This window comes from Salmo salar, chromosome 04 (genome assembly GCF_965601325.2).
Source record: "Salmo salar chromosome 04, fSalSal1, whole genome shotgun sequence".
NCBI classification, from domain to species: Eukaryota; Metazoa; Chordata; class Actinopteri; order Salmoniformes; family Salmonidae; genus Salmo; species Salmo salar.
Window position 1 is genome coordinate 64,234,020 of NC_138294.1, and position 19,971 is coordinate 64,253,990.

Sequence of the window (19,971 nt, forward strand, 5' to 3'; positions counted from 1 at the left end):
GTGTGTTTTATTCACTTGATGTGTGTTGTAGTCACTTGCTGCAGCAATGAACGGGGTGGACAGGATGACAGAAAGGACACAAGATCAGTTGGATAACGAAACAAGCCCTCTATCATGAAGGAACTACTTTCCTTTATGTGCAATCAGTGAAAGCATTACCATGTTGACTTAAATCTCCATTGGTACACTCCACATTAGCATTCCAGAATAATTCAATACACTCTCACAGCTGTAATATGCTGACTGCGCAAGCGACAGAACTTCCGGTTTCTCATTTTACTGAATAAAATATCCACTTTTCAGTATGTTCAGATCACATAATAGGGCAACAATATGTGAATATATGGATATACTAATCACAATATTTCACATTGTATGTCTGCATGATTTAAATCTAATATTAATTTGCATGAGAAAAATTCCACTTGACCAATAGTTATTGCTCTAGTGCCGCTTGTGCCAATAACATCTATAGTGCCACCAACTGGTCTGGTGCAGCCATCTAAGGTTGCAGTGACTTTATATTCACACAGCTTCTAAGGATATATACACTGAGTGTAAAAAAATATTAGGAACACCTTTCTTATATTGAGTTACACTCCCTTTTGCCCTCAGAACAGCCTCAATCCGTCAGGGCATGGACTCTACAAGGTGTCAAAAGCGTTCCACCGGGATGCTGGCCCATGTTGACTCCAATGCTTCCCACAGTTGTGTCAAGTTGGCTGGATGTCCTATGGGTGGTGGACCATTATTGATACACACAGGAAACTGTTGAGCATGAAAAACCCAGCAGCGTTGCAGTTCTTGATACACTCAAACCAGTGCGCCTGGCACTTATTACCATACCCCGTTCAAAGGCAATTAAATATTTTGTCTTGCCCATTTACACCAAATGGCACACATACACAATCCATGTCTCAAGGCTTATAAGTATTTCTTTAATAACCTGTCTCCTCCCCTTCATCTACACTGATTTCAGTGGATTTAACAGGTGACATATATAAGGGATCATAGCTTTCACCTGGATTCACCTGGTATCATGGAAAGACACCAGGTGTCATGGAAGCTATGTCATGGAAAGAGCAGGTGTTCCTAATGTTTTGTACACTCTGTGAATTAGCATTTCCCTAGCTAGCTGAGCTGTTTTACAAGAAAACACCTGAGATGACTCAAATACTGTTGCTAGCAAGCCCTCCTCGGCGACAATGTTATTGGGGCGTGGGTATTATCAGATCCGAGGTGAGATAAACTATCCATCATGTTTTGTGTTTTGGTAAGAGCTCGGAGTGACGTCATGCACCCAAAAAGCCTCAACCAATCAACCAACGGATATTAATGGCCATGTTCGAGAGGATCAAAACCGTATTATATCATGGGTAAATTGTTACTGACTGATCTACAAATAATAATGAGTAGTTATTTATGATGCAAGGTTCTTTGTAGATCAGTCAGTAGGCATTCACCTGCACTGTCGGCTACAGTGTCAGCTGCAATGTCGAACAAGCCCTCCAGGTATCCTACGAAAGGACATTTTCACGACCGGATATGTGATAAACCAGCATCTCCCAAAAACAGATGTCCAGATACTGTACGCCAATAACAAACTTAACATGGTTCATCATGGTAATGTATTTGATGAACCTGAAACGTAAAAATGTGATAGGCCATTGTGAAGTGGATTTACAAAGTATTTAAATGGACACGTAAAATCAGATTTTCTGATTGATCAATAACTCAGCCATCTCTTAACAAATCCCTTAGCTTTCTCAAACTAAGTTAACAGATCTACCATGGGCCTACATACATATGGGCATATATTTGGTGTTATTTGGAGGTGGATATGAGGGTTTAAGTGAGACTGCTTATAACTGAGGCACCTACAGGCCAATCAGTACCATTCTTTTTGACCAAGTCAATCATGGCCTGTCGTTTCTGTGTGCCAAATTTAAAAAATCTATTACCAATCTACGCTTGACTTATCTGTCAAGAATGTTTTTTTATTAAAGAATAACAATAGCTTTGCTGTGAACCCCTAATAAATCATCTCTACCCCCATGGCTATGGTTCTTCTGATTTCTCCTGGGTATTCAGTCATTCATTGATGGAATTGTCTCTTCTCTCTCTTCCAGCCTGGAGTCTCCCACACGGTCTCTGTACATGGAGGCCCCTAAAGGAATCCAGATCCTAGCAGAGGCAGGGGACATCCAGGCCACATGTAGAAGTGACCTACGCCTAGAGTCCAAAGACGGAGAGGTAGGGGGCCCATTCTCTCAACTTTTATCTTTGCATATTTTCTTACTCCTCCGTTAAAGTAGTCATTGATCTAAAGGATTTCACCCCATAGCTTTTATTTTCAAGTTATGTCAGATTAGTTAATCACTGATCTCATGAAGGAAGGAAGTCAGGAAGTCAGGAAGGCTGCATTAAGACTTCTTAAACTGTGTATACTCTACATCTGTATATCTGTCTGTCGATGTTATGATCTGAAGTGAATGTTGATGAGGGTAAAACTTTACTTGTTGTATTGTTGCCCTTGGGTTATTCTTCCAAAGTTTTATCAGACAATTTAACAGAATCATGGGACTATTTGATTTAATACATGAACAGAGGCCCCTCTCAATTTTATGGACTTGATGTGGCTTATATCAAACATTTAGTGCTTTGCCATCTTCCTCATGTAACTGCACCCCTGCTCTCACACTCCATTTGAGTTGCCTTCCAACTGTCCATTTGTCACCTGCCTGACTCGTGGACAGACACTTCACAAGGCACCTCTTGCTCTCTAGGAGCCCCTTGGCACTTCCAACCGCAATTAGTGGTGAGGTTTATCTATTAGAGACCTGCTGATACCCGGCCCCCGGCCTCTCTCTCACTGCAGAGATTATCTCAATAGCAGATGTGTGGAGAAGTCAGCTGAGACTCCCTACTTAAAAGTGTTACAGGTCATTTGATAGGAATGCTTCCCTGAGGCCCCTGGAAATGACTCATTTTACCTTTTATATTAAGAGCAGATCCTCTCCCGGCTAGGGAAATACAACCCCTTAAAAGTCCCGGGAGGGCGAGGGGGAGAGGAGGTTAGAGAGATGGGATTTAGACTGACTGTCTGGTTTGGTGGAATGGTAAAGTTGGGCGAGAGAGAAGTACTGTACCAATTCAAATGATAATACCGGAGTAAAGTGAGAAGTTATTGCTGGAATTGATTGGTAGCTTAAACGCTGGGTATGGATTTGTCAGTCTTAAATCATAAAGGAGTAAATAATTCAGCGTACAGAGATGAGTTGGGTGTGTGGCCGTTAAGAGGTTAATGCCATAAACGGCTTTGTCAGTCAATAGCCACTTCTCTTCAGCCCAGAGAAGAATGTCAGAGGTGCTTTGAACAGGTAATACAAACGGATCTACAGTATATTGTCCACAGAGCTTTGAGTGATTTATCATCTCTCATTGTGATTGTCTTGAAGTTAGGTAGTAGAGGCTATACATGGGTAGAGCCACACAGTTATCTCTCTCTACTCTCTCTCTCTCACTCTCTCACCCACCCATCCAACTATATATGCGGTAAAGGACTCAATGGAACGTGGATGTTTCATTGACCAGATTGGCGCGCATTCAACAAACCTGATCTAACAAAGTGGATATTTGTCAAATCTGTCAATATTTATGTGTTGTAACAGACCCACAATGTGGTTACTTAAGTTCAATGTGGATATATTTGGCTGTTTTCGCTGCGTAATATGTAATAATATAATCAAGTTTAGAAAGGGCGGGGCGGGGGACACAGCTATAACGGTCAGCTAATACAGGACTAGCAAAGGCGCAGGGCACTCCTTTTTTTTCAATTATTCAATTTTTTTTATAAAGATTTGTTTTTAATTCAGATTTTTCAGGGGTGCTGCAGCCCCCTCAGCACCCCTACTTCCCATGGCTTTGTTAACTCCCGTTCTTATAAGATGGTTAGCATAGCTCACATTCAGAAATCGGTGGTTGTAGTCAAAGTAGTTTTGAACTGTAATGCAGTTGATTGGTAACGATGACATGAACATGTGTTGGGGTTGACATCCATACAAGCATTATACTCTGGTTTTTACCTCAACATAGTGTGAAATACACATATAAATAATAGCCTAAATGTAGGGTAATTTTGTTTGGGGGCAATGAGGAGACTCGGGATTTTTCCCCCACAGCTCTTTCCCCCACGTGTTTCCATGGCAATTCCAGTGTTTTGATCTAGTTCGATTGACCTCTTTACCACATCTATACATAAATAAATAACATGACTCTGTCCTCATTTAACTCATTGTCTCCCTGTGGTCAGATCACTCTGGACGCGCGGAGGATCAGGCTGCTGCGTCTGCCTGAGGGCAAGGCCTCTCCCTCGGGGACCACTACCAGGCAGACTGTCTATGAGGTGTGTGTCTGTCCCAACGGGAAACTCTTCCTATCACAGGCCGGGACAGGCTCCACCTGCCAGATCAGCAACAATGTCTGCCTCTAGAATACACACATGCACACACTAACACTGAAGCACACACATGCACACACTAACACTGAAACACACACACACACACACACACACACACACACACACACACACATACACACATACATACATACATACATACATACATACATACATACATACATACATACATACATACATACATACATACATACATACATACATACATACATACATACATACATACATACATACATACAGTGAGGGAAAAAAGTATTTGATCCCCTGTTGATTTTGTACGTTTGTCCACTGATAAAGAAATTATCAGTCTATAATTTTAATGGTAGGTTTATTTGAACAGTGAGAGACAGAATAACAACAAAACAATCCAGAAAAACGCATGTCAAAAATGTTATAAATTGATTTGCATTTTAATGAGGGAAATAAGTACTTGTTCTCCCCACTGTACATACATACATGCAGAACATATCGAAACACACACACACTGAAACACACACGCATACATACATACATACATACATACATACATACATACATACATACATACATACATACATACATACATACATACATACATACATACATACATACATACATACATACATACATACATACAGACATATCGAAACACACACACACACTGAAACCAACATCCACATGTATACTGAAACACACACATGCAGTGAAACACATACACAATGCAACACATAGAAAACCTTATCTACACATACACAGAAACACACGCAATCATGCATATACATTGACACTTAGGGGGTCTGTTCCTTCTAACAGCCTTTGACAGGAACTGAGAGGGATCCTCCTGAGATTTACAAAGAGACACTCGGAGAGACAATGTTCTGTTCGATGTCCTGAAGACAATTTCAGTACCAGAATCACTAGGGTGATCACCCACATTAGAAACCCTGCAATATCCTGCTATCTCCCCATCTCTCTGCTTCATGCCACCTACCACACATGTAGTGATAGAAGGCTCATTGCTATTTTGTTCAATGATAAAATTTGAGCAGTTCTAACGATATTGTAACATTTGAAATATGAAGAGTGTAACAATAGTGTTTTCTTTTGTGAATGATTTTGACTGTCAACGTGTCAGGCTTGGTTCACTTTCATATCATGTCAATTCATGTCAACGTTGACTTTTTAAAATCATGAAGAAAACAAAAGCAGCACAGATTTTAAACCCACACCACTAAGAGAACATTAGTAGTAGTAGTAATAGTAAACATTGCATGGTGATGGTCTTCACAGGTGGTCACCCTACCAATTCCTCGTACTGGGACTGACCCACTCTGTTCAAAGAGGGGAAACTGTGCCTGTGCCTTATATCAATGCACTTGTGGCAAGGAGAAGCACATCACACAGACTTTTTTTTGTCAACATTAGTTTTTCCTTTTGGTTCAATCCTTTTTGTGTGTAGAGGATGGGAATGCAAAGATCTCTCTGACTCACCCAACTGCATGCACCCACACCCTCTCTCTCTTCTTCTCCTGTTGTCTTTTTTCAGCGGTTTAATGCCTTTGACAAGAAGATCAGGGCCGACATATTGGTAAACACATGGTTTTTGTTTTTGAAATATTTGCAAGAGTGTCAACTTTTTATACCGTTTATCTGTAAATACACATAATCACATCTGAGTGTGTCAAGGGCACAACCTAATGAAATGAAAAATCTGCTCTTTTTCTAAATTAAAGCTTTTATAATATCATGTGTTTTTCAAACAACAAAAAAAGATTGAATAAGTAAATATCTTGATATTCTACAGGTTAGCATGTTTAGTATACCATGTTTGCCAGTTGGGAAAGGTTATATTGCTTTTTCTTTATTTTGTGTAAACTTCTCACACACTGAGATCAACAATAGAACGAAACATTTGCCAATTTTGTTTGGCAGTTGGGTGAGGTCTTTGCATTCCTTACGTGTGTCGTGTGGAATTTGTTCGACTAAGAGTTTTTTTTTATGTCTTCTATCGACTGTGTATTTGGCTTTACTTGTTTAATGATGCTCAGAGTTACAGACACACAAACCAAAAAGCGGAGGGGCCCCTACTATGACTTAACACATAGTCATCTTGTACGGTACTCATTGAGTACTTGTCTTGTCCTTAGCTCCCATACACTGCAATCCTTCTGAGGCGATCTGAAGTGAACAGTGTCTGTGTTCAAGTTCATTAGAGAGCAAAAGGATTTCCTAAAGTCCACTTTGCCTGGCATCAACATCTGTTTTTTTTACTCCATTTGAATGGGGCCGTTTGCCTCATCTTACACCACTTGTTATTAGCTCATCATCCATGCTGAAGAAAGCAATACAGTCTTCAGGAGGGTTTTTACCACAGGGTTTTTACAGCTCTGTCAATGTTGTGGAGCATTGTGCTACTGTATATTCAAGAGATGTTATGTTTTATATCGCCTCTGTAAAATTATATAAATATAATTTTTCTCCACATAAAAGCATTTTATTTATTTTGATTTCTGATGTGCACACTGTAAAATGCCACTGAGTATTGTTGAGAGTATATAATAAACTAAACTGCAAGATGACTGAACCATTTCCCCAGGCACATTGCATTTAATTGTGTCTGTTTTATACAGTTATTATTGTCTGAAAAGCAGATCAGTTGTCCTAAACTACAGCATTCTTATATTTCAGATGTTTGGCACCATCAAAAAGTTATGAGACACACACATACTGTATATACAGTGCCACATCCCTTTCACAGTTGTCACAATTATTTTGCCTTAAAATGTAATCTAACAAAGGATTACATTGGATTGTTTTCCCTACTGGTCTACAAACACAACCTACTCCAAACGGAAATAAAAAAAAATTGAACATTTTCCAAATTAATAAAAAACTAAAAACTAAGATGTCTTGATTGCATATGTCTTCATACCTCAGAGTTAATACTTGGTGGAAGCAGCTTTAGCAGCCATTACAGCTGTGAAATACTTTGAATAAGATTCTACCAACTTTGCATAATGCTTAGGTCAACTTATGTCCATTGTTTTTGTCAAAATGGCTCAAGCTCAGTAAATGTGGTTGGGAATCATTGATGAACAGCAATATTCAAACATTGTCTCTGATTTTCAAGCATATTTAAGTCAGGAATGATACTGGAAACTCAGGAACACTCAACACCACTAGAAAGCCATTTTGGTGTGTCTTTTGAAATGTGTGTAATTTTCCCGCTGAAAAAATGAAACTATATCCCAGGATTACGTATTCAGAGGTCTGAGACAGGTTTTCCTCTAACTTTTTACCTGGGCTTTGCTCTTTGAATATGTATTTTGATCCTAACAAACTCCCTAGTCCCTCTTGGTGACAAGCATATCCATAACATGATGCTGCCACCACAATAATTGAAAATACAGAGGATCAACGACATTGCATTTACTCCACAATACTGGCTTTTATACCAAGGCATTGTTGAATACTCGTTTCTGATTGGCTTGAAGGGCATTCCAGATTGGCATTATTTCCCTATAATGCACGATATATCAGCACAGTAGAATTCAATGGCTATAGTTCATTCTTACATGTATTGTTTGAACTGGTTTTGAAAGCAAAAATCTAATTTAAAGCATAATTGTCAGATTTTTAATATAGCAAGCTAGGACTGAAGGTTTGGTTGACTAAACTAGCAAGTATGTTTGTCTGTTTGGCAACTACTGTAGGTATCTAGTGAACTTTCTAGCTACTTCAGTGGATGTTGAACATATTCCTACTGGAAAATGAACACATTTGTAGGGGCAATGTGTTAAATTATAGCCATGGTAAAATAGTGATAGTCAACTCAGGGCTCTATGCATTCTCTTGAAGCTTGCGTTTTCTGGAGCACACCTTCCACGTCGCTCATTATTTTCCATAGAACCCATAGCCCCTCGTTGGTTATCCCTTACATATGACAAAGTACAATGACGGAGGCCTGTGTTAAAAAGTTCACTCCAAATAATCTATTATGTTTGAACAAGGCTGTTAATTAAGTAATACTGAAAGACAACATGCCAAATAAATGTACTTTCAGGCCTAAATTAAAAACTTTAGGTTTGGTTCAAATCCAATACAACACAAGAGTGAAACAAAGTACTGTGGTGGCAGCATCATGTTAAGGGTATGCTTGCCACCAGCAGTGGGGAGTTTGTCTGGATCAAAATAAATATGAAAGTGGCAAAAACCCAGGTAGAAAGAAAACCTGTCTTCTAAATACCTAACCCTGGGATAGTTGTATTTTTCAGCAGGACAAAATGTCTTTCCAAGTTGTGTTGAGTGTTCCTGACTGGTGTAGTCAGTCCTGACTTAAATCTGCTTGAAAATCACAGGTAAGGTTTGAATATTGCTGTGCATCAATGATTTCCAATCAAATTGACTGAGGTTGAGCAATTTTGACAAAATCAATAGATATATGATGCCATAAGAGTAGTGCAAAGTTGGTAGAATCTTATTCAAAATCATTCACAGCTGTAATGGATATCAGAGGTGCTTCCACCAAGTATTCACTTGAGATGTGAAGACATAAGCAATCAAGACATATTTGTTTTTTTATTGTAATTCATTTGGAAAATGTTAAATTTTTTCTTTCAATTTGAAATTTTAAACAAGTTTGTATAACTGTCATTTTTTTTCTCTCAATTTAATCTATTGTTTTATTACATTTTAAGGTTGCAAATTGTGATAACATGCAAGGGATGTGTAGACTTTCACTAGGAACTGTGCACATGCACGGGCACACACACACACACACACACACACACACACACACACACACACACACACACACACACACACACACACAGTGTACAAACATGTGTGTCCTGTGCTAATTGACTGAATCAGAGGAGTGTATCAACACTACCCAAATTGACATTGACTTTAAATTACAATCATGCTTTAATGCTTAATTTACACGATACAGATTGAATAGAGACCTAAGTATTTGCTAAGTGCCCAGTCACTAGTTGACTCTGCCACAGCCCCAATAACAGACTAAGGATTGTAAATCATTCAAAGCAGACCCAGTCCTCCAGTACTCTCCTGTCCACTGCACACATGATATTCTAACTACCAGTTATTGAATAGTCTCTGGGTGTCTTTGTCATTCTTTATGTAAGGCCATCATTTCTTCAACATCCTGAACTCTTGACTAGGGCTTTCCAAGGTCAAGGTGGTATTTTATTAATTTAGGATGATTGCATGTAGTTTGAATGAACAGTCAATCACTAGACATTGCTTCTGGTTCTGGGTACACAAATGAACAGCAATTAATACTTCCTCTAAAACTATTCTAATAAGAGACACTGAAGCCACAAATGAATCATTGCCTTCGTTCAAGGCTGTCCTCTGAAACAAGTATGTTAGCCCATACTGAATGAAGATGTAGGAGCTCAGCTTATATAGGATGTGGCTACTTTCCAATCAGATTTTCCTAAAGGGCTTTATCAAACATATTTTACACATATCTTCAGAGGGATTATCTGACATGCATGACTTCATATGGATTACTTTGGACCGTTTACATGATTTGTGAAATAATTCCCCTGTGAATATGGTAATTTAAAAAAAGCAAACCCTCAAAATAAAACCCTGCCAATAGAACCAAACCCACAAAAGTCGCAAAGGGGTCTATGAATTGACAGTGTCTGTCTGGCAGTGGTTATTTTATAGACTGAGAGTGACATATAGCCCGAACATAGATAGACTTTCTCTGTTATGATGGGGACATAGTTATACTGTATGTTCAGTGGGCTAACTGCCAGCGGCTCCAGACTCTTAATTATAAATATATCAGAGCTGTCATTGTACAAGACATATTCTTTTGATCTTGTGTGCTAGCTACAGTATGTGTTGTCTCTCACACCTCTCCAGTTGAACATGGTCTATTGAGCTAAAAACATGACTTTGAGTGCAATGTTTATAATATTCTAATTTACTTTTAATTCATTAAAATGGGTGTAAACACTAAATGATTGAAGGACATGTATTTTGTGAGTTTTGAGAAATTGTGCATTCTTGTGTAATTTGTTTACTTCTTAGCTTCACAAAAATGTATTGCACCATGTGTCGAGGCGATTTTGAACAGCAGTACATGTGAAAGGAACACAAAATGTTAATGAGGACATGTTGAAAACAAAACAACACTCACAATCAATCACATTTTCGCTTCGTACCTTGCTTTGAGTTTGGCATGATGGGCCATTCTCCCATCTGTCTGAAAATAGTGTAAATACAGCTAGTCATTTGGGATGTAATCTCTGTTATTAACCCAGAAGTAAAATCTTGCGTAATATGGTCAGCGTGATTAACTTCTGTGTTCATGCATATTAGATATTGAGAGTTCCGCCAAAGACTATGTCTCCACTCTTGCAAAAGGACCCCCCCCCCCTTCCAATCCGTGTGAGCACATGCGCGAATCACTCGAGGCGAAGCAGTTTGAGCACCGCCTTCGCCGAATCCTGACACGTCCAAATAACCAGTGACGAAACCCCAAAAGCCTGAACTAATGCTGCTCGTTATCTCACGCATCCCATTTAGTCCCGGCAGATTCTTCAGTCTACATGCAGAATCTGCCCACGGGAGATTATTTGGAACGGGACATCGGTTCCCTGTCTTCTCTTCAATCAAAAGAGCATATTGTTTCATATTTCAAGATATAGAGCTGATATATCGCTTTCAAAAGTGAAAGCTATGTCATCCATGTTGTGGTATGACATTAATTTAGTTCACATACATTTATTTAGTCCTCTTTCAGAAGATTTCATTTAAATATTACATTTCAAAATGGTGGGTTGACACATTTTTGCTAAAATGGAGAAATCATTGTAACGTTTTTTTTTTGTGATGTAAATGAAGAAGATCCTTGCACATTCTATGCAAAACAAATGGATATAGACATCATTGTAATAATGCGAAGATGTATGTCAGTTAACTATCTTAATTTTATTTCTGTATACAGTTTGTATTTATGAATTGAGCTGCAATCTAAACTGTATCAATAAACTTATTTTAAAAATAGTATATTCATGTGTGGGCATATTCACTCTGAGTACAAGGAAAGGGAAACATGATACTGAACATTTTGTCCATCATATAATTGTTCTACGTTTTCATGTCCTTGTTTATGTTCTACCCTCCAGTAACTCTGTTAACACCAGGTAAAGCACATCTCACAGCATGAGTCACCTAAACACAAAGTAATGGGCAATGTAGAGGGATTTTATCTCACATCTTATACATTAGTGCAAATTGGACTAAGATAAATTACTGTAAAGGAGAGTGAGTTAAGTTGAGACGTTTTTTACATTCAGCATCAATACATCAAGAGAAATATAGTATTCTTTCAAACAAATATATCTACATATATTTCAGGATGTTGTCTATTCCTGGAAATAATCAGAATTCATATAAACATAACCGTTTTGAACATAGCTTGTCAAAAAAAAAGAGCTCTAGGGACAGGGTCAGTTGAGCTGCCTTGGGGTAAGTGGGTGAAGGTGTCCTGTGACAGTGGGTAATGGTGCTGGTAGGTCATTGAATGGGGGCATGGTATATTTTAACTGTATGCCTAAATTCAGATATAGATCTCTCTTTTCAATATCACTTAACCGTTCATATCTTGACCAATTGTCTGGGACAGGGATGTTGTTTCAGTGTGCCAAATCATTGGAAAGTTATCTGCATTTGAGGCTACTAAGCCCATTAAACTGGTCCATGAGATTCTTTATGTGTTTAGCAAGCTCAGACTCCATTGTCATCAGATAAGACCGTGTGTACCTCTGCTACTCTAACATAGCCTCTCTTTCACACAGGTACATGCTAATTTTCTTTTTTGTCACTGTACCTCTTCAGTGTCATTTAGTCTATGTGTGCATCTCATGCTGCTACTCAAATTGAATTCTTCCATTCTCTCACTTCATTGGCTACTCTCTCAAAAACCTCAAGAGTATTTGGTATTTTATTAGGATCCCCATTAGCTGTTGAGAAAGTCGCAGCTATTCTTCCTGAGGTCCACACAAAACATGAAACAACATAATACAGAACATTAACAGACAAGAACAGCTCAAGGACAGAACTACATTCATTTAAAAATGGCACATGTAGTCTACATATCAATACATACCCACCAACTATCTATGTCAAATAGAGGAGAGGAGTTGTGCCCGTGAGGTGTTGCTTCATTTGTTTTTTGAAAACAGGATTGCTGTTTATTTGAGCAACATGAGATGGAGGGGAGTTCCATGCAATTATGTCTCTATATAATACTGTTTGGTTTCTTGAATTATTCCTGGATTTGAGGACTGTGAAAAGAACCCTGGTGGCATGTATGGTGAGGTAGGTGTGTGTGTCAGAGCTGTGTGTAAGTTGACTATGCAAACAATTTGCAATTTTCAACACATTAATATTTCTTATAGAAAAATAAGTGTGCAGGCAGACTCTCCTCAACTCTTAGCCAAGAGAGACTGGCATGCTTAGTATTTATTTTAGCTCTCTGATTACAATGAAGAGCAAGACGTGTTGCTCTGTTCTAGGCCAGCTGCAGCTTAACTAGGTCTTCCTTAGCAGCGCTTGACCACATGGCTGGACAATAATCAAGATGAGACAAAACTAGAGCCTGCAGGACTTGCTTTGTGGAGTGTGGTGTCAAACAATTACAGACATAACTCTCCCCATCTTTACAACCATCGAATCTACTGTATATGTTTTGATCATTACAATCTAAGGTAACACCAAGTAATTTAGTCTCCTCAAGTTGTTTAGCCACACCATTAATTATCAGATTCAGCTGAGGTCTAGAGCTTAGGCAATGATTTGTACCAAATACAATGCTCTTAGTTTTAGAGATATTCAGGACCAGTTTATTACTGGCCACCTATTCCAAAACTGACTGCAACTCCTTGTTAAGGGTTTCAGCGTCTTCATTAGCTGAGGTTGCTGACACGTATATGGTTGAATCATCAGCATACATGGAAACAGAGGCTTTGTTAAATGCCAGTGACATGTCATTGGTAAAAATAGAAAAAGGTAGAGGGCCTAGACAACTGCCCTGCGGTACACCACACCCTATGTACATGTTTGACATTAGAGAAGCTTACTTTGAAAAAAAACCTCTCAGTTCTATTAGATAGATAGCTCTGAATCTATGATATGGCAGAGGTTGAAAAGCCATAAAACATAAGTTAACTCAACAACAGGTTATGGTCAATAATATCAAAGGATGCACTGAAATCTAACAGTATAGCTCCCACAATCTTCTTATTATCAATTTCTTTCAACCAATCATCAGTAATTTGTGTCAGAGCAGTACATAGAGTGTGTCATGACGTTTGCCTGTGGGTAAGGTTTATGGCCCCCCATAAATACCTTTCTCCCTTCCCCTCTCTCTCTGACCCTACTGAAGGACTTTGAATAGCCTTTGTTAAATATAGAGAGTCTGAGAACATCAAACAAGTTGGGGGAATGGAACCATATTTTGGTAATAGAACCAGTTGGAAATATGCGTTGGAACTTAATGATTATGGATGTCAGTTTGGTTGTCATCCGAGACATTATGACTGATGACAGGACGACATAAACTGTACCTGGGAAAGTCTACACATTCTAGCTATCAGATTCACATGGAATTGTTGTGCAATTGAAATGTTTGATATTGAAACTGTTTGTTAGGAGTTTAACCTCTCTGGGCTAGGTGGCACTAAATCGTCCCACCTACGTAACAGCCAGTTGAATCCTGTGGCGCGATTTTCAAAAACCTTAGAAATGCTATTACTTCAATTTCTCAAACATATGACTATTTTACAGCTATTTAAAGACAAGACTCTCGTTAATCTAACCACACTGTCCGATTTCAAAAAGGCTTTACAACGAAAGCAAAACATTAGATTATGTCAGCAGAGTACCCAGCCAGAAATAATCAGACACCCATTTTTCAAGCTAGCATATAATGTCACATAAACCCAAACCACAGCTAAATGTAGCACTAACCTTTGATGATCTTCATCAGATGACAACCCTAGGACATTATGTTATACAATACATGCATGTTTTGTTCAATCAAGTTCATATTTATATCAAAAACCAGCTTTTTACATTAGCATGTGACGTTCAGAACTAGCATACCCCCCGCAAACTTCCGGGGAATTAACTAACAATTTACCAAATTACTCACGATAAACGTTCACAAAAAGCATAACAATTATTTTAAGAATTATAGATACAGAACTCCTCTATGCACTCTATGTCCGATTTTAAAATAGCTTTTTGGTGAAAGCACATTTTGCAATATTCTAAGTACATAGCCCAGCCATCAGGGGCTAGCTATTTAGACACCCAGCAAGTTTAGCCTTCACCAAAATCAGATTTACTATTACAAAAGTTTGATTACCTTTGATGTTCTTCGTCAGAATGCACTCCCAGGACTTCTACTTCAATAACAAATGTTGGTTTGGTCCCAAATAATCCATCGTTATATCCAAACAGCGGCGTTTTGTTCGTGCGTTCAAGAAACTATCCGAAATGGTAAATCAGGGTTACGAGCATTTCGTGACAAAAAAATGCTAAATATTCCATTACCGTACTTCGAAGCATGTCAACCGCTGTTTAAAATCAATTTTTATGCAATTTATCTCGTAAAAAAGCGATAATATTCCGACCGGGAATCTGCGTTTCGGTAAATAGAGGAAAAAAAAGAAAGACGGGGGCGACCAGTGCACTGGGTAGGAGTAGTAACCAGATTAAATCGGGTACGTTTTTTATCCGGCAGGGGTTATAAATGATGAAACACACCCTTCTCCCCTCGCCACTATATAAGTCAGTGACGAAAACGTAACCAGTCTGTTCCAGGTATGTGAGGTCTGCAGCCTCTGCGTTAAAAGGACACACATGTCAAGTACAGAACTAAGCCAACCTCAGCGTGAGCTTTGGTTGCGAATGGTATGAACTTTGAACCCTTATTCACTACAGAAGTGATACTTCCTAGCTGTTGAGTTAGCAGCAGCCGCTGTAGACGTGGGCTAGGAAAGGACGGACCCAATCTAACACACAACGAAGATACTACAACGTATCCAATTTACCACCAGTGACATTCTTCCGAGGACAGGAAGATCTCTGTTGGCCAACACGGCCAGCATCTACGACCAACTTACCAAAGCGCAGCTCAGAGTAAATATTTATTGCATTTTCCTTTTCCAAATGGGCGGTAATTTAGAATGCATAAGATTCTGTATTTACGATAGCAGAGCTGTTTCTGTGTTCCTCAGTCTTCCCGCTCTTTCATTGAAGCCCAACCCCCTTTCTTTGTGTAACAAGCCGCCATGCCGGTTTAGCCCACTAGGGCACATTCTCCTATCGTTTCCTTGTAACCACATCTGTTTGTTTTGCATTTCTGTGAATTACTTAGATTAGTAAATACATTTGGAATGAGTTTGGAATGAGATTGACGTGAGGTAAATAACACAGTTATATTAGGAAAATTATAACTTTGTAATCTGAATATTTTCCTTGGTGCCCCGACCTTCTAGTTAATTACAGTTACACGATTAATCAGTTTAATCGCGTAATAATAATTACAGAGAGTTATTTGATTAACATGTCTTCCGTTTTAATGATGCCAAAGACACGACAAGTGTCCATCTGTATAAGCATGCTGAAAGTCTGTTGTCAATTTGTTTACAGAGAAATAGCATTGTATTCGGTCAAACAATTTTTCCAACAGTTGTCTAAGAGCTGGCAGCAAGCTGATTGGTCTGCTGTTACAACCAGTAAAGGCCGCTTTACCACTCTTGGGTAGCGGAATAACTTTGGCTTCCCACCAGGCCTGACGACAAACACCTTCCTCTAGACTCAGATTAAAGATATTGACAGATAGCAGTGGCCATAGAGTCAGCTACCATCCTCAGTAGCGTTCCATATAAGTTTTCAATGCCAGGAGGTTTGTCATTATTGATTGATAACAATAATTTTCCACCTGTCCCACACTAACTTTACAAAATTCTAACTTACAATGCTTTTCTTTCATTATTTGTTTTTTTATGCATGAATACGATGGCTCACTGTTCGTTGTTGGCATTTCCTGCTTAAGTTTGCCCACTTTGCCAATGAAGTAATCATTAAAATAAATGGCAACATCAAATGGTTTTGTGATGAATAAGCCATGTGATTTGATGACAGATTGATCGTTTATATTTGCTTCATAATACAGTTTCTTCTTATTGTTAAGTTTAGTGACATCATTTCTCAGTTTGCAGTAAATCAGCCAGTCATATATGCAGCCAGACATATTAGCCACTCCTTTTGTCCCATCTCTTTCCACCATACAGTTTTTCAAATCCTCATCAGTCCATGGAGTCTTAATAGTTCTAACAGTCAGTTCCTATGTTTATCAATAATTTTATCAAGTGCATCGTCTGGATGCTCGTTATTAATCACAGCAGACAAATCTTTTCACAGCAACAACGTTTGTATGATCTCTTATACACTATTTTTGGCCCAGCTTTTGGAACCGTGGTTCTCTTAGATACAGCCAAAAAATAATGATGATGCATCCAATGAGTATGGATAAAGCTTTAGAACAGAGTTCTACAGTATTAGTAAAAATGTGATCAATACATGTGGATGATCTTGTTCCTGTAGTGTTTGTTAACACCCTGATGGGTTGATTAATTACCTGAACCAGATTACAGGTGCTAGTTACAGTGAGAAGCTTCCTCTTGAGAGGACAGATTACATCACATACACTATCAAGCATTCCACACACATTATTTAGATACTGACTGTTAGTACTTGGTGGCCTATAGCAACACCCGAAAAGAATAGGCTTTAGATGAGGCAGGTGAACCTGCAGCCACTGTACTTCAATAAAACTTGACATGAGATATTTTCAGAGCATTACTGAGAAATGGCTCTGAATATACAGTGCCTATCGGAAAGTATTCAGACCCCTTCGTTTTGCACATTTTGTTATGTTACAGCCTTATTGTAAAATTGATTAAATGTATTGTTTTCCTCATCAATCTACATACAATACCCCACAATGACAAGCAAAAACAGGTTTTTAGAAAAAAAACCAAAAAAAGACCCTATTCAGACCCTTTGCTATGAGACTAGAAATTGAGTTCAGGTGCATCTTGTTTCCATTGATCATCCTTGAGACATTACTACAACTTGATTGGAGTCCACCTGTGGTGAATTCAATTGATTGGACATGATTTGGAAAGGCACACACCTGTATATATAAAGTCACACAGTTGACAGTGCATGTCAGAGAAAGAAACTAAGCCATGAGGTCCAAGGAATTGTCCGTAGAGCTCCAAGACAGGATTGTGTCGAGGCACAGATCTGGGGAATGGTACCAAAATTTTCTTCAGCATTGAAGGTCCCCAAGATGACAGTGGCCTCCATCATTCTTAAATGGAAGAAGTTTGGAACCACCAAGACTCTTCCTAGAGCTTGTGGGGGAGAAGGGCCTTGGTCAGGGAGTTGACCAAGAACCCGATGGTCACTCTGACAGAGCTCCGGAGTTCCTCTGTGGAGATGTGAGAACCTTCCTGAAGGACAACCATCTTTGCAGTACTCCACCAATCAGGCCCTTTATGGTAGAGTGGCCAGATGGAAGCCAATCTTCAGTAAAAGGCACATGACAGCCCACTTGCAGTTTGCCGAAAGCCACCTAAAGGACTCTCAGACCATGAGAAACAAGATTCTCTTGTCTGAGGAAACCAAGTCTTTGTCCTGAATGCCAAGCGTCACGTCTGGAGGAAACCTGGCACTATCCCTACAGTGAATCATGGTGGTGGCAGCATCATACTGTGGGGATGTTTTTTAGCAGCAGGGACTGGGAGACTAGTCAGGATCGAGGGAAAGATGAACGGAGCAAAGTACAGAAAGATCCTTGATGAAAACCTGCCCCAGAGCTCTCAGGACTGCAGACTAGGGGTGAATGTTCACCTTCCAACAGGACAATGACCCTAAGCACACAGCCAAGACAATGCAGGAGTGGCTTCAGGACTTGAGTGGCCACATTCAGAGACTTGTCCCAAAGTCACTCCTGTGTTGTATAGCAACACCTCCCCATAAGCATGTTATATCATTCTATTGCTACTATTGTATCATCAAAGGAATTTTCTCAGAAATTGCTAAAATATGAACGCTATCAGATGTTAGTAAGTTATTGATCTCATTAACCTTATTTCTAAGGCTACATATATTATTATGGGCTATATATGGGCTATTTTCAGCTCTTTCCTGGGTAGCTTCTCAGAGATAGACATAATATTGAAAAGAACAAACAAAGCAAGAGAAAAAAAACACATTTAGTTGTCCATTAATCAGTGGATGTGTGTATGCTGCTGGGTTCAAGCTACAGACCCATAGACGTGGCTCTCTCATCGCTTACAGGCTTTTTGGAGGGAGGGAGCAAGACCCCTGCTTGTTTTACGTTTGTATACATGGGAAATGATGATGTCTACTCTGAAACAATAAAAATGCACCATATTGAGTTCAAATCAAATTACATTTTATTGGTCACATACTTAGCAGACGTTATTGCGGGTGTAGCGAAATGTTTGTGTTCCTAGCTCCAGTAATATATAACAATTCACAACAATACACACAAATCTAAAGTAAAAGAATGGAGTTAAGAAAGATATAAGTATCAGGATGAGCAATGTCAGAGTGGCATTGACTAAAATACAGTAGAATAGAATACAGTATATACATATGAAATGAGTATAGCAGTATGTAAACATTATTAAAGTGACTAGTGTTCCATTATTAAAGTGACCAGTGATTCCCTGTCTATGTATATAGGGCAGTAGCATCTAAGGAGTAGGGTTGAGTAACCGGGTGGTAGCCGGCTAGTGATGGCTATTTAACAGTCTGATGGCCTTTAACAGTCTGATAGAAGCTGTGTTTCAGTCTCTCGGTCCCAGCTTTCATGCACCTGTACTGACCTCGCCTTCTGGATGGTAGCGGGGTGAACAGGCCGTGGCTCGGGTGGTTGATGTCCTTGATGATCTTTTTGGCCTTCTTGTGACATCGGGTGCTGTAGGTGTTCTGGAGGGAAGGCAGTGTAACCCTGGTGATGTGTGGGGCAGACCACACCACCCTCTGGAGAGCCCTGCGGTTGTGGGCAGTGCAGTTGCCGTAGCAAGCGATGATCCAGGATGCTCTCAATTGTGCATCTGCATCAGCTTGTGAGGGTGTTAGGGGCCAAGCCAAATTTCTTCAATCACCTGAGGTTGAAGAGACGTTGTTGTGCCTCCTTCATCACAATGTCTGTGTGGGTGGACCATTTCAAATCGTCTGTGATGTGTACGCTGAGGAACTTGAAGCTTTTCACCTTCTCCACTGCGGTCCCGTCAATGTGGATAGGGGCATGCTCTCTCTGCTGTTTCCTGAAGTCCACGATCAGCTCCTTTGTTTTGTTGATGTTGAGGGAGAGGTTATTTTCCTGGCACCACTCCATCATGGCCCTCACCTCTTCCCTG

The 19,971-nt window shown here is 39.4% G+C and overlaps 1 protein-coding gene across 1 annotated transcript in view; it reads left to right on the forward strand.

Moving 5' to 3' along the window:
* Nucleotides 1-7,040, forward strand: part of LOC106603489 (delta-sarcoglycan) — a 113,022-nt gene extending 105,982 nt beyond the window's left edge. Inside the window, exons 7-8 of the mRNA XM_014197253.3 lie at nt 2,130-2,253; nt 4,313-7,040. Coding sequence (XP_014052728.1) covers nt 2,130-2,253; nt 4,313-4,492 — 304 coding nt within the window. The 3' untranslated portion in view covers nt 4,493-7,040. The remainder of the gene's footprint in view (nt 1-2,129; nt 2,254-4,312) is intronic.
* Nucleotides 7,041-19,971: the final 12,931 nt, after the last annotated feature.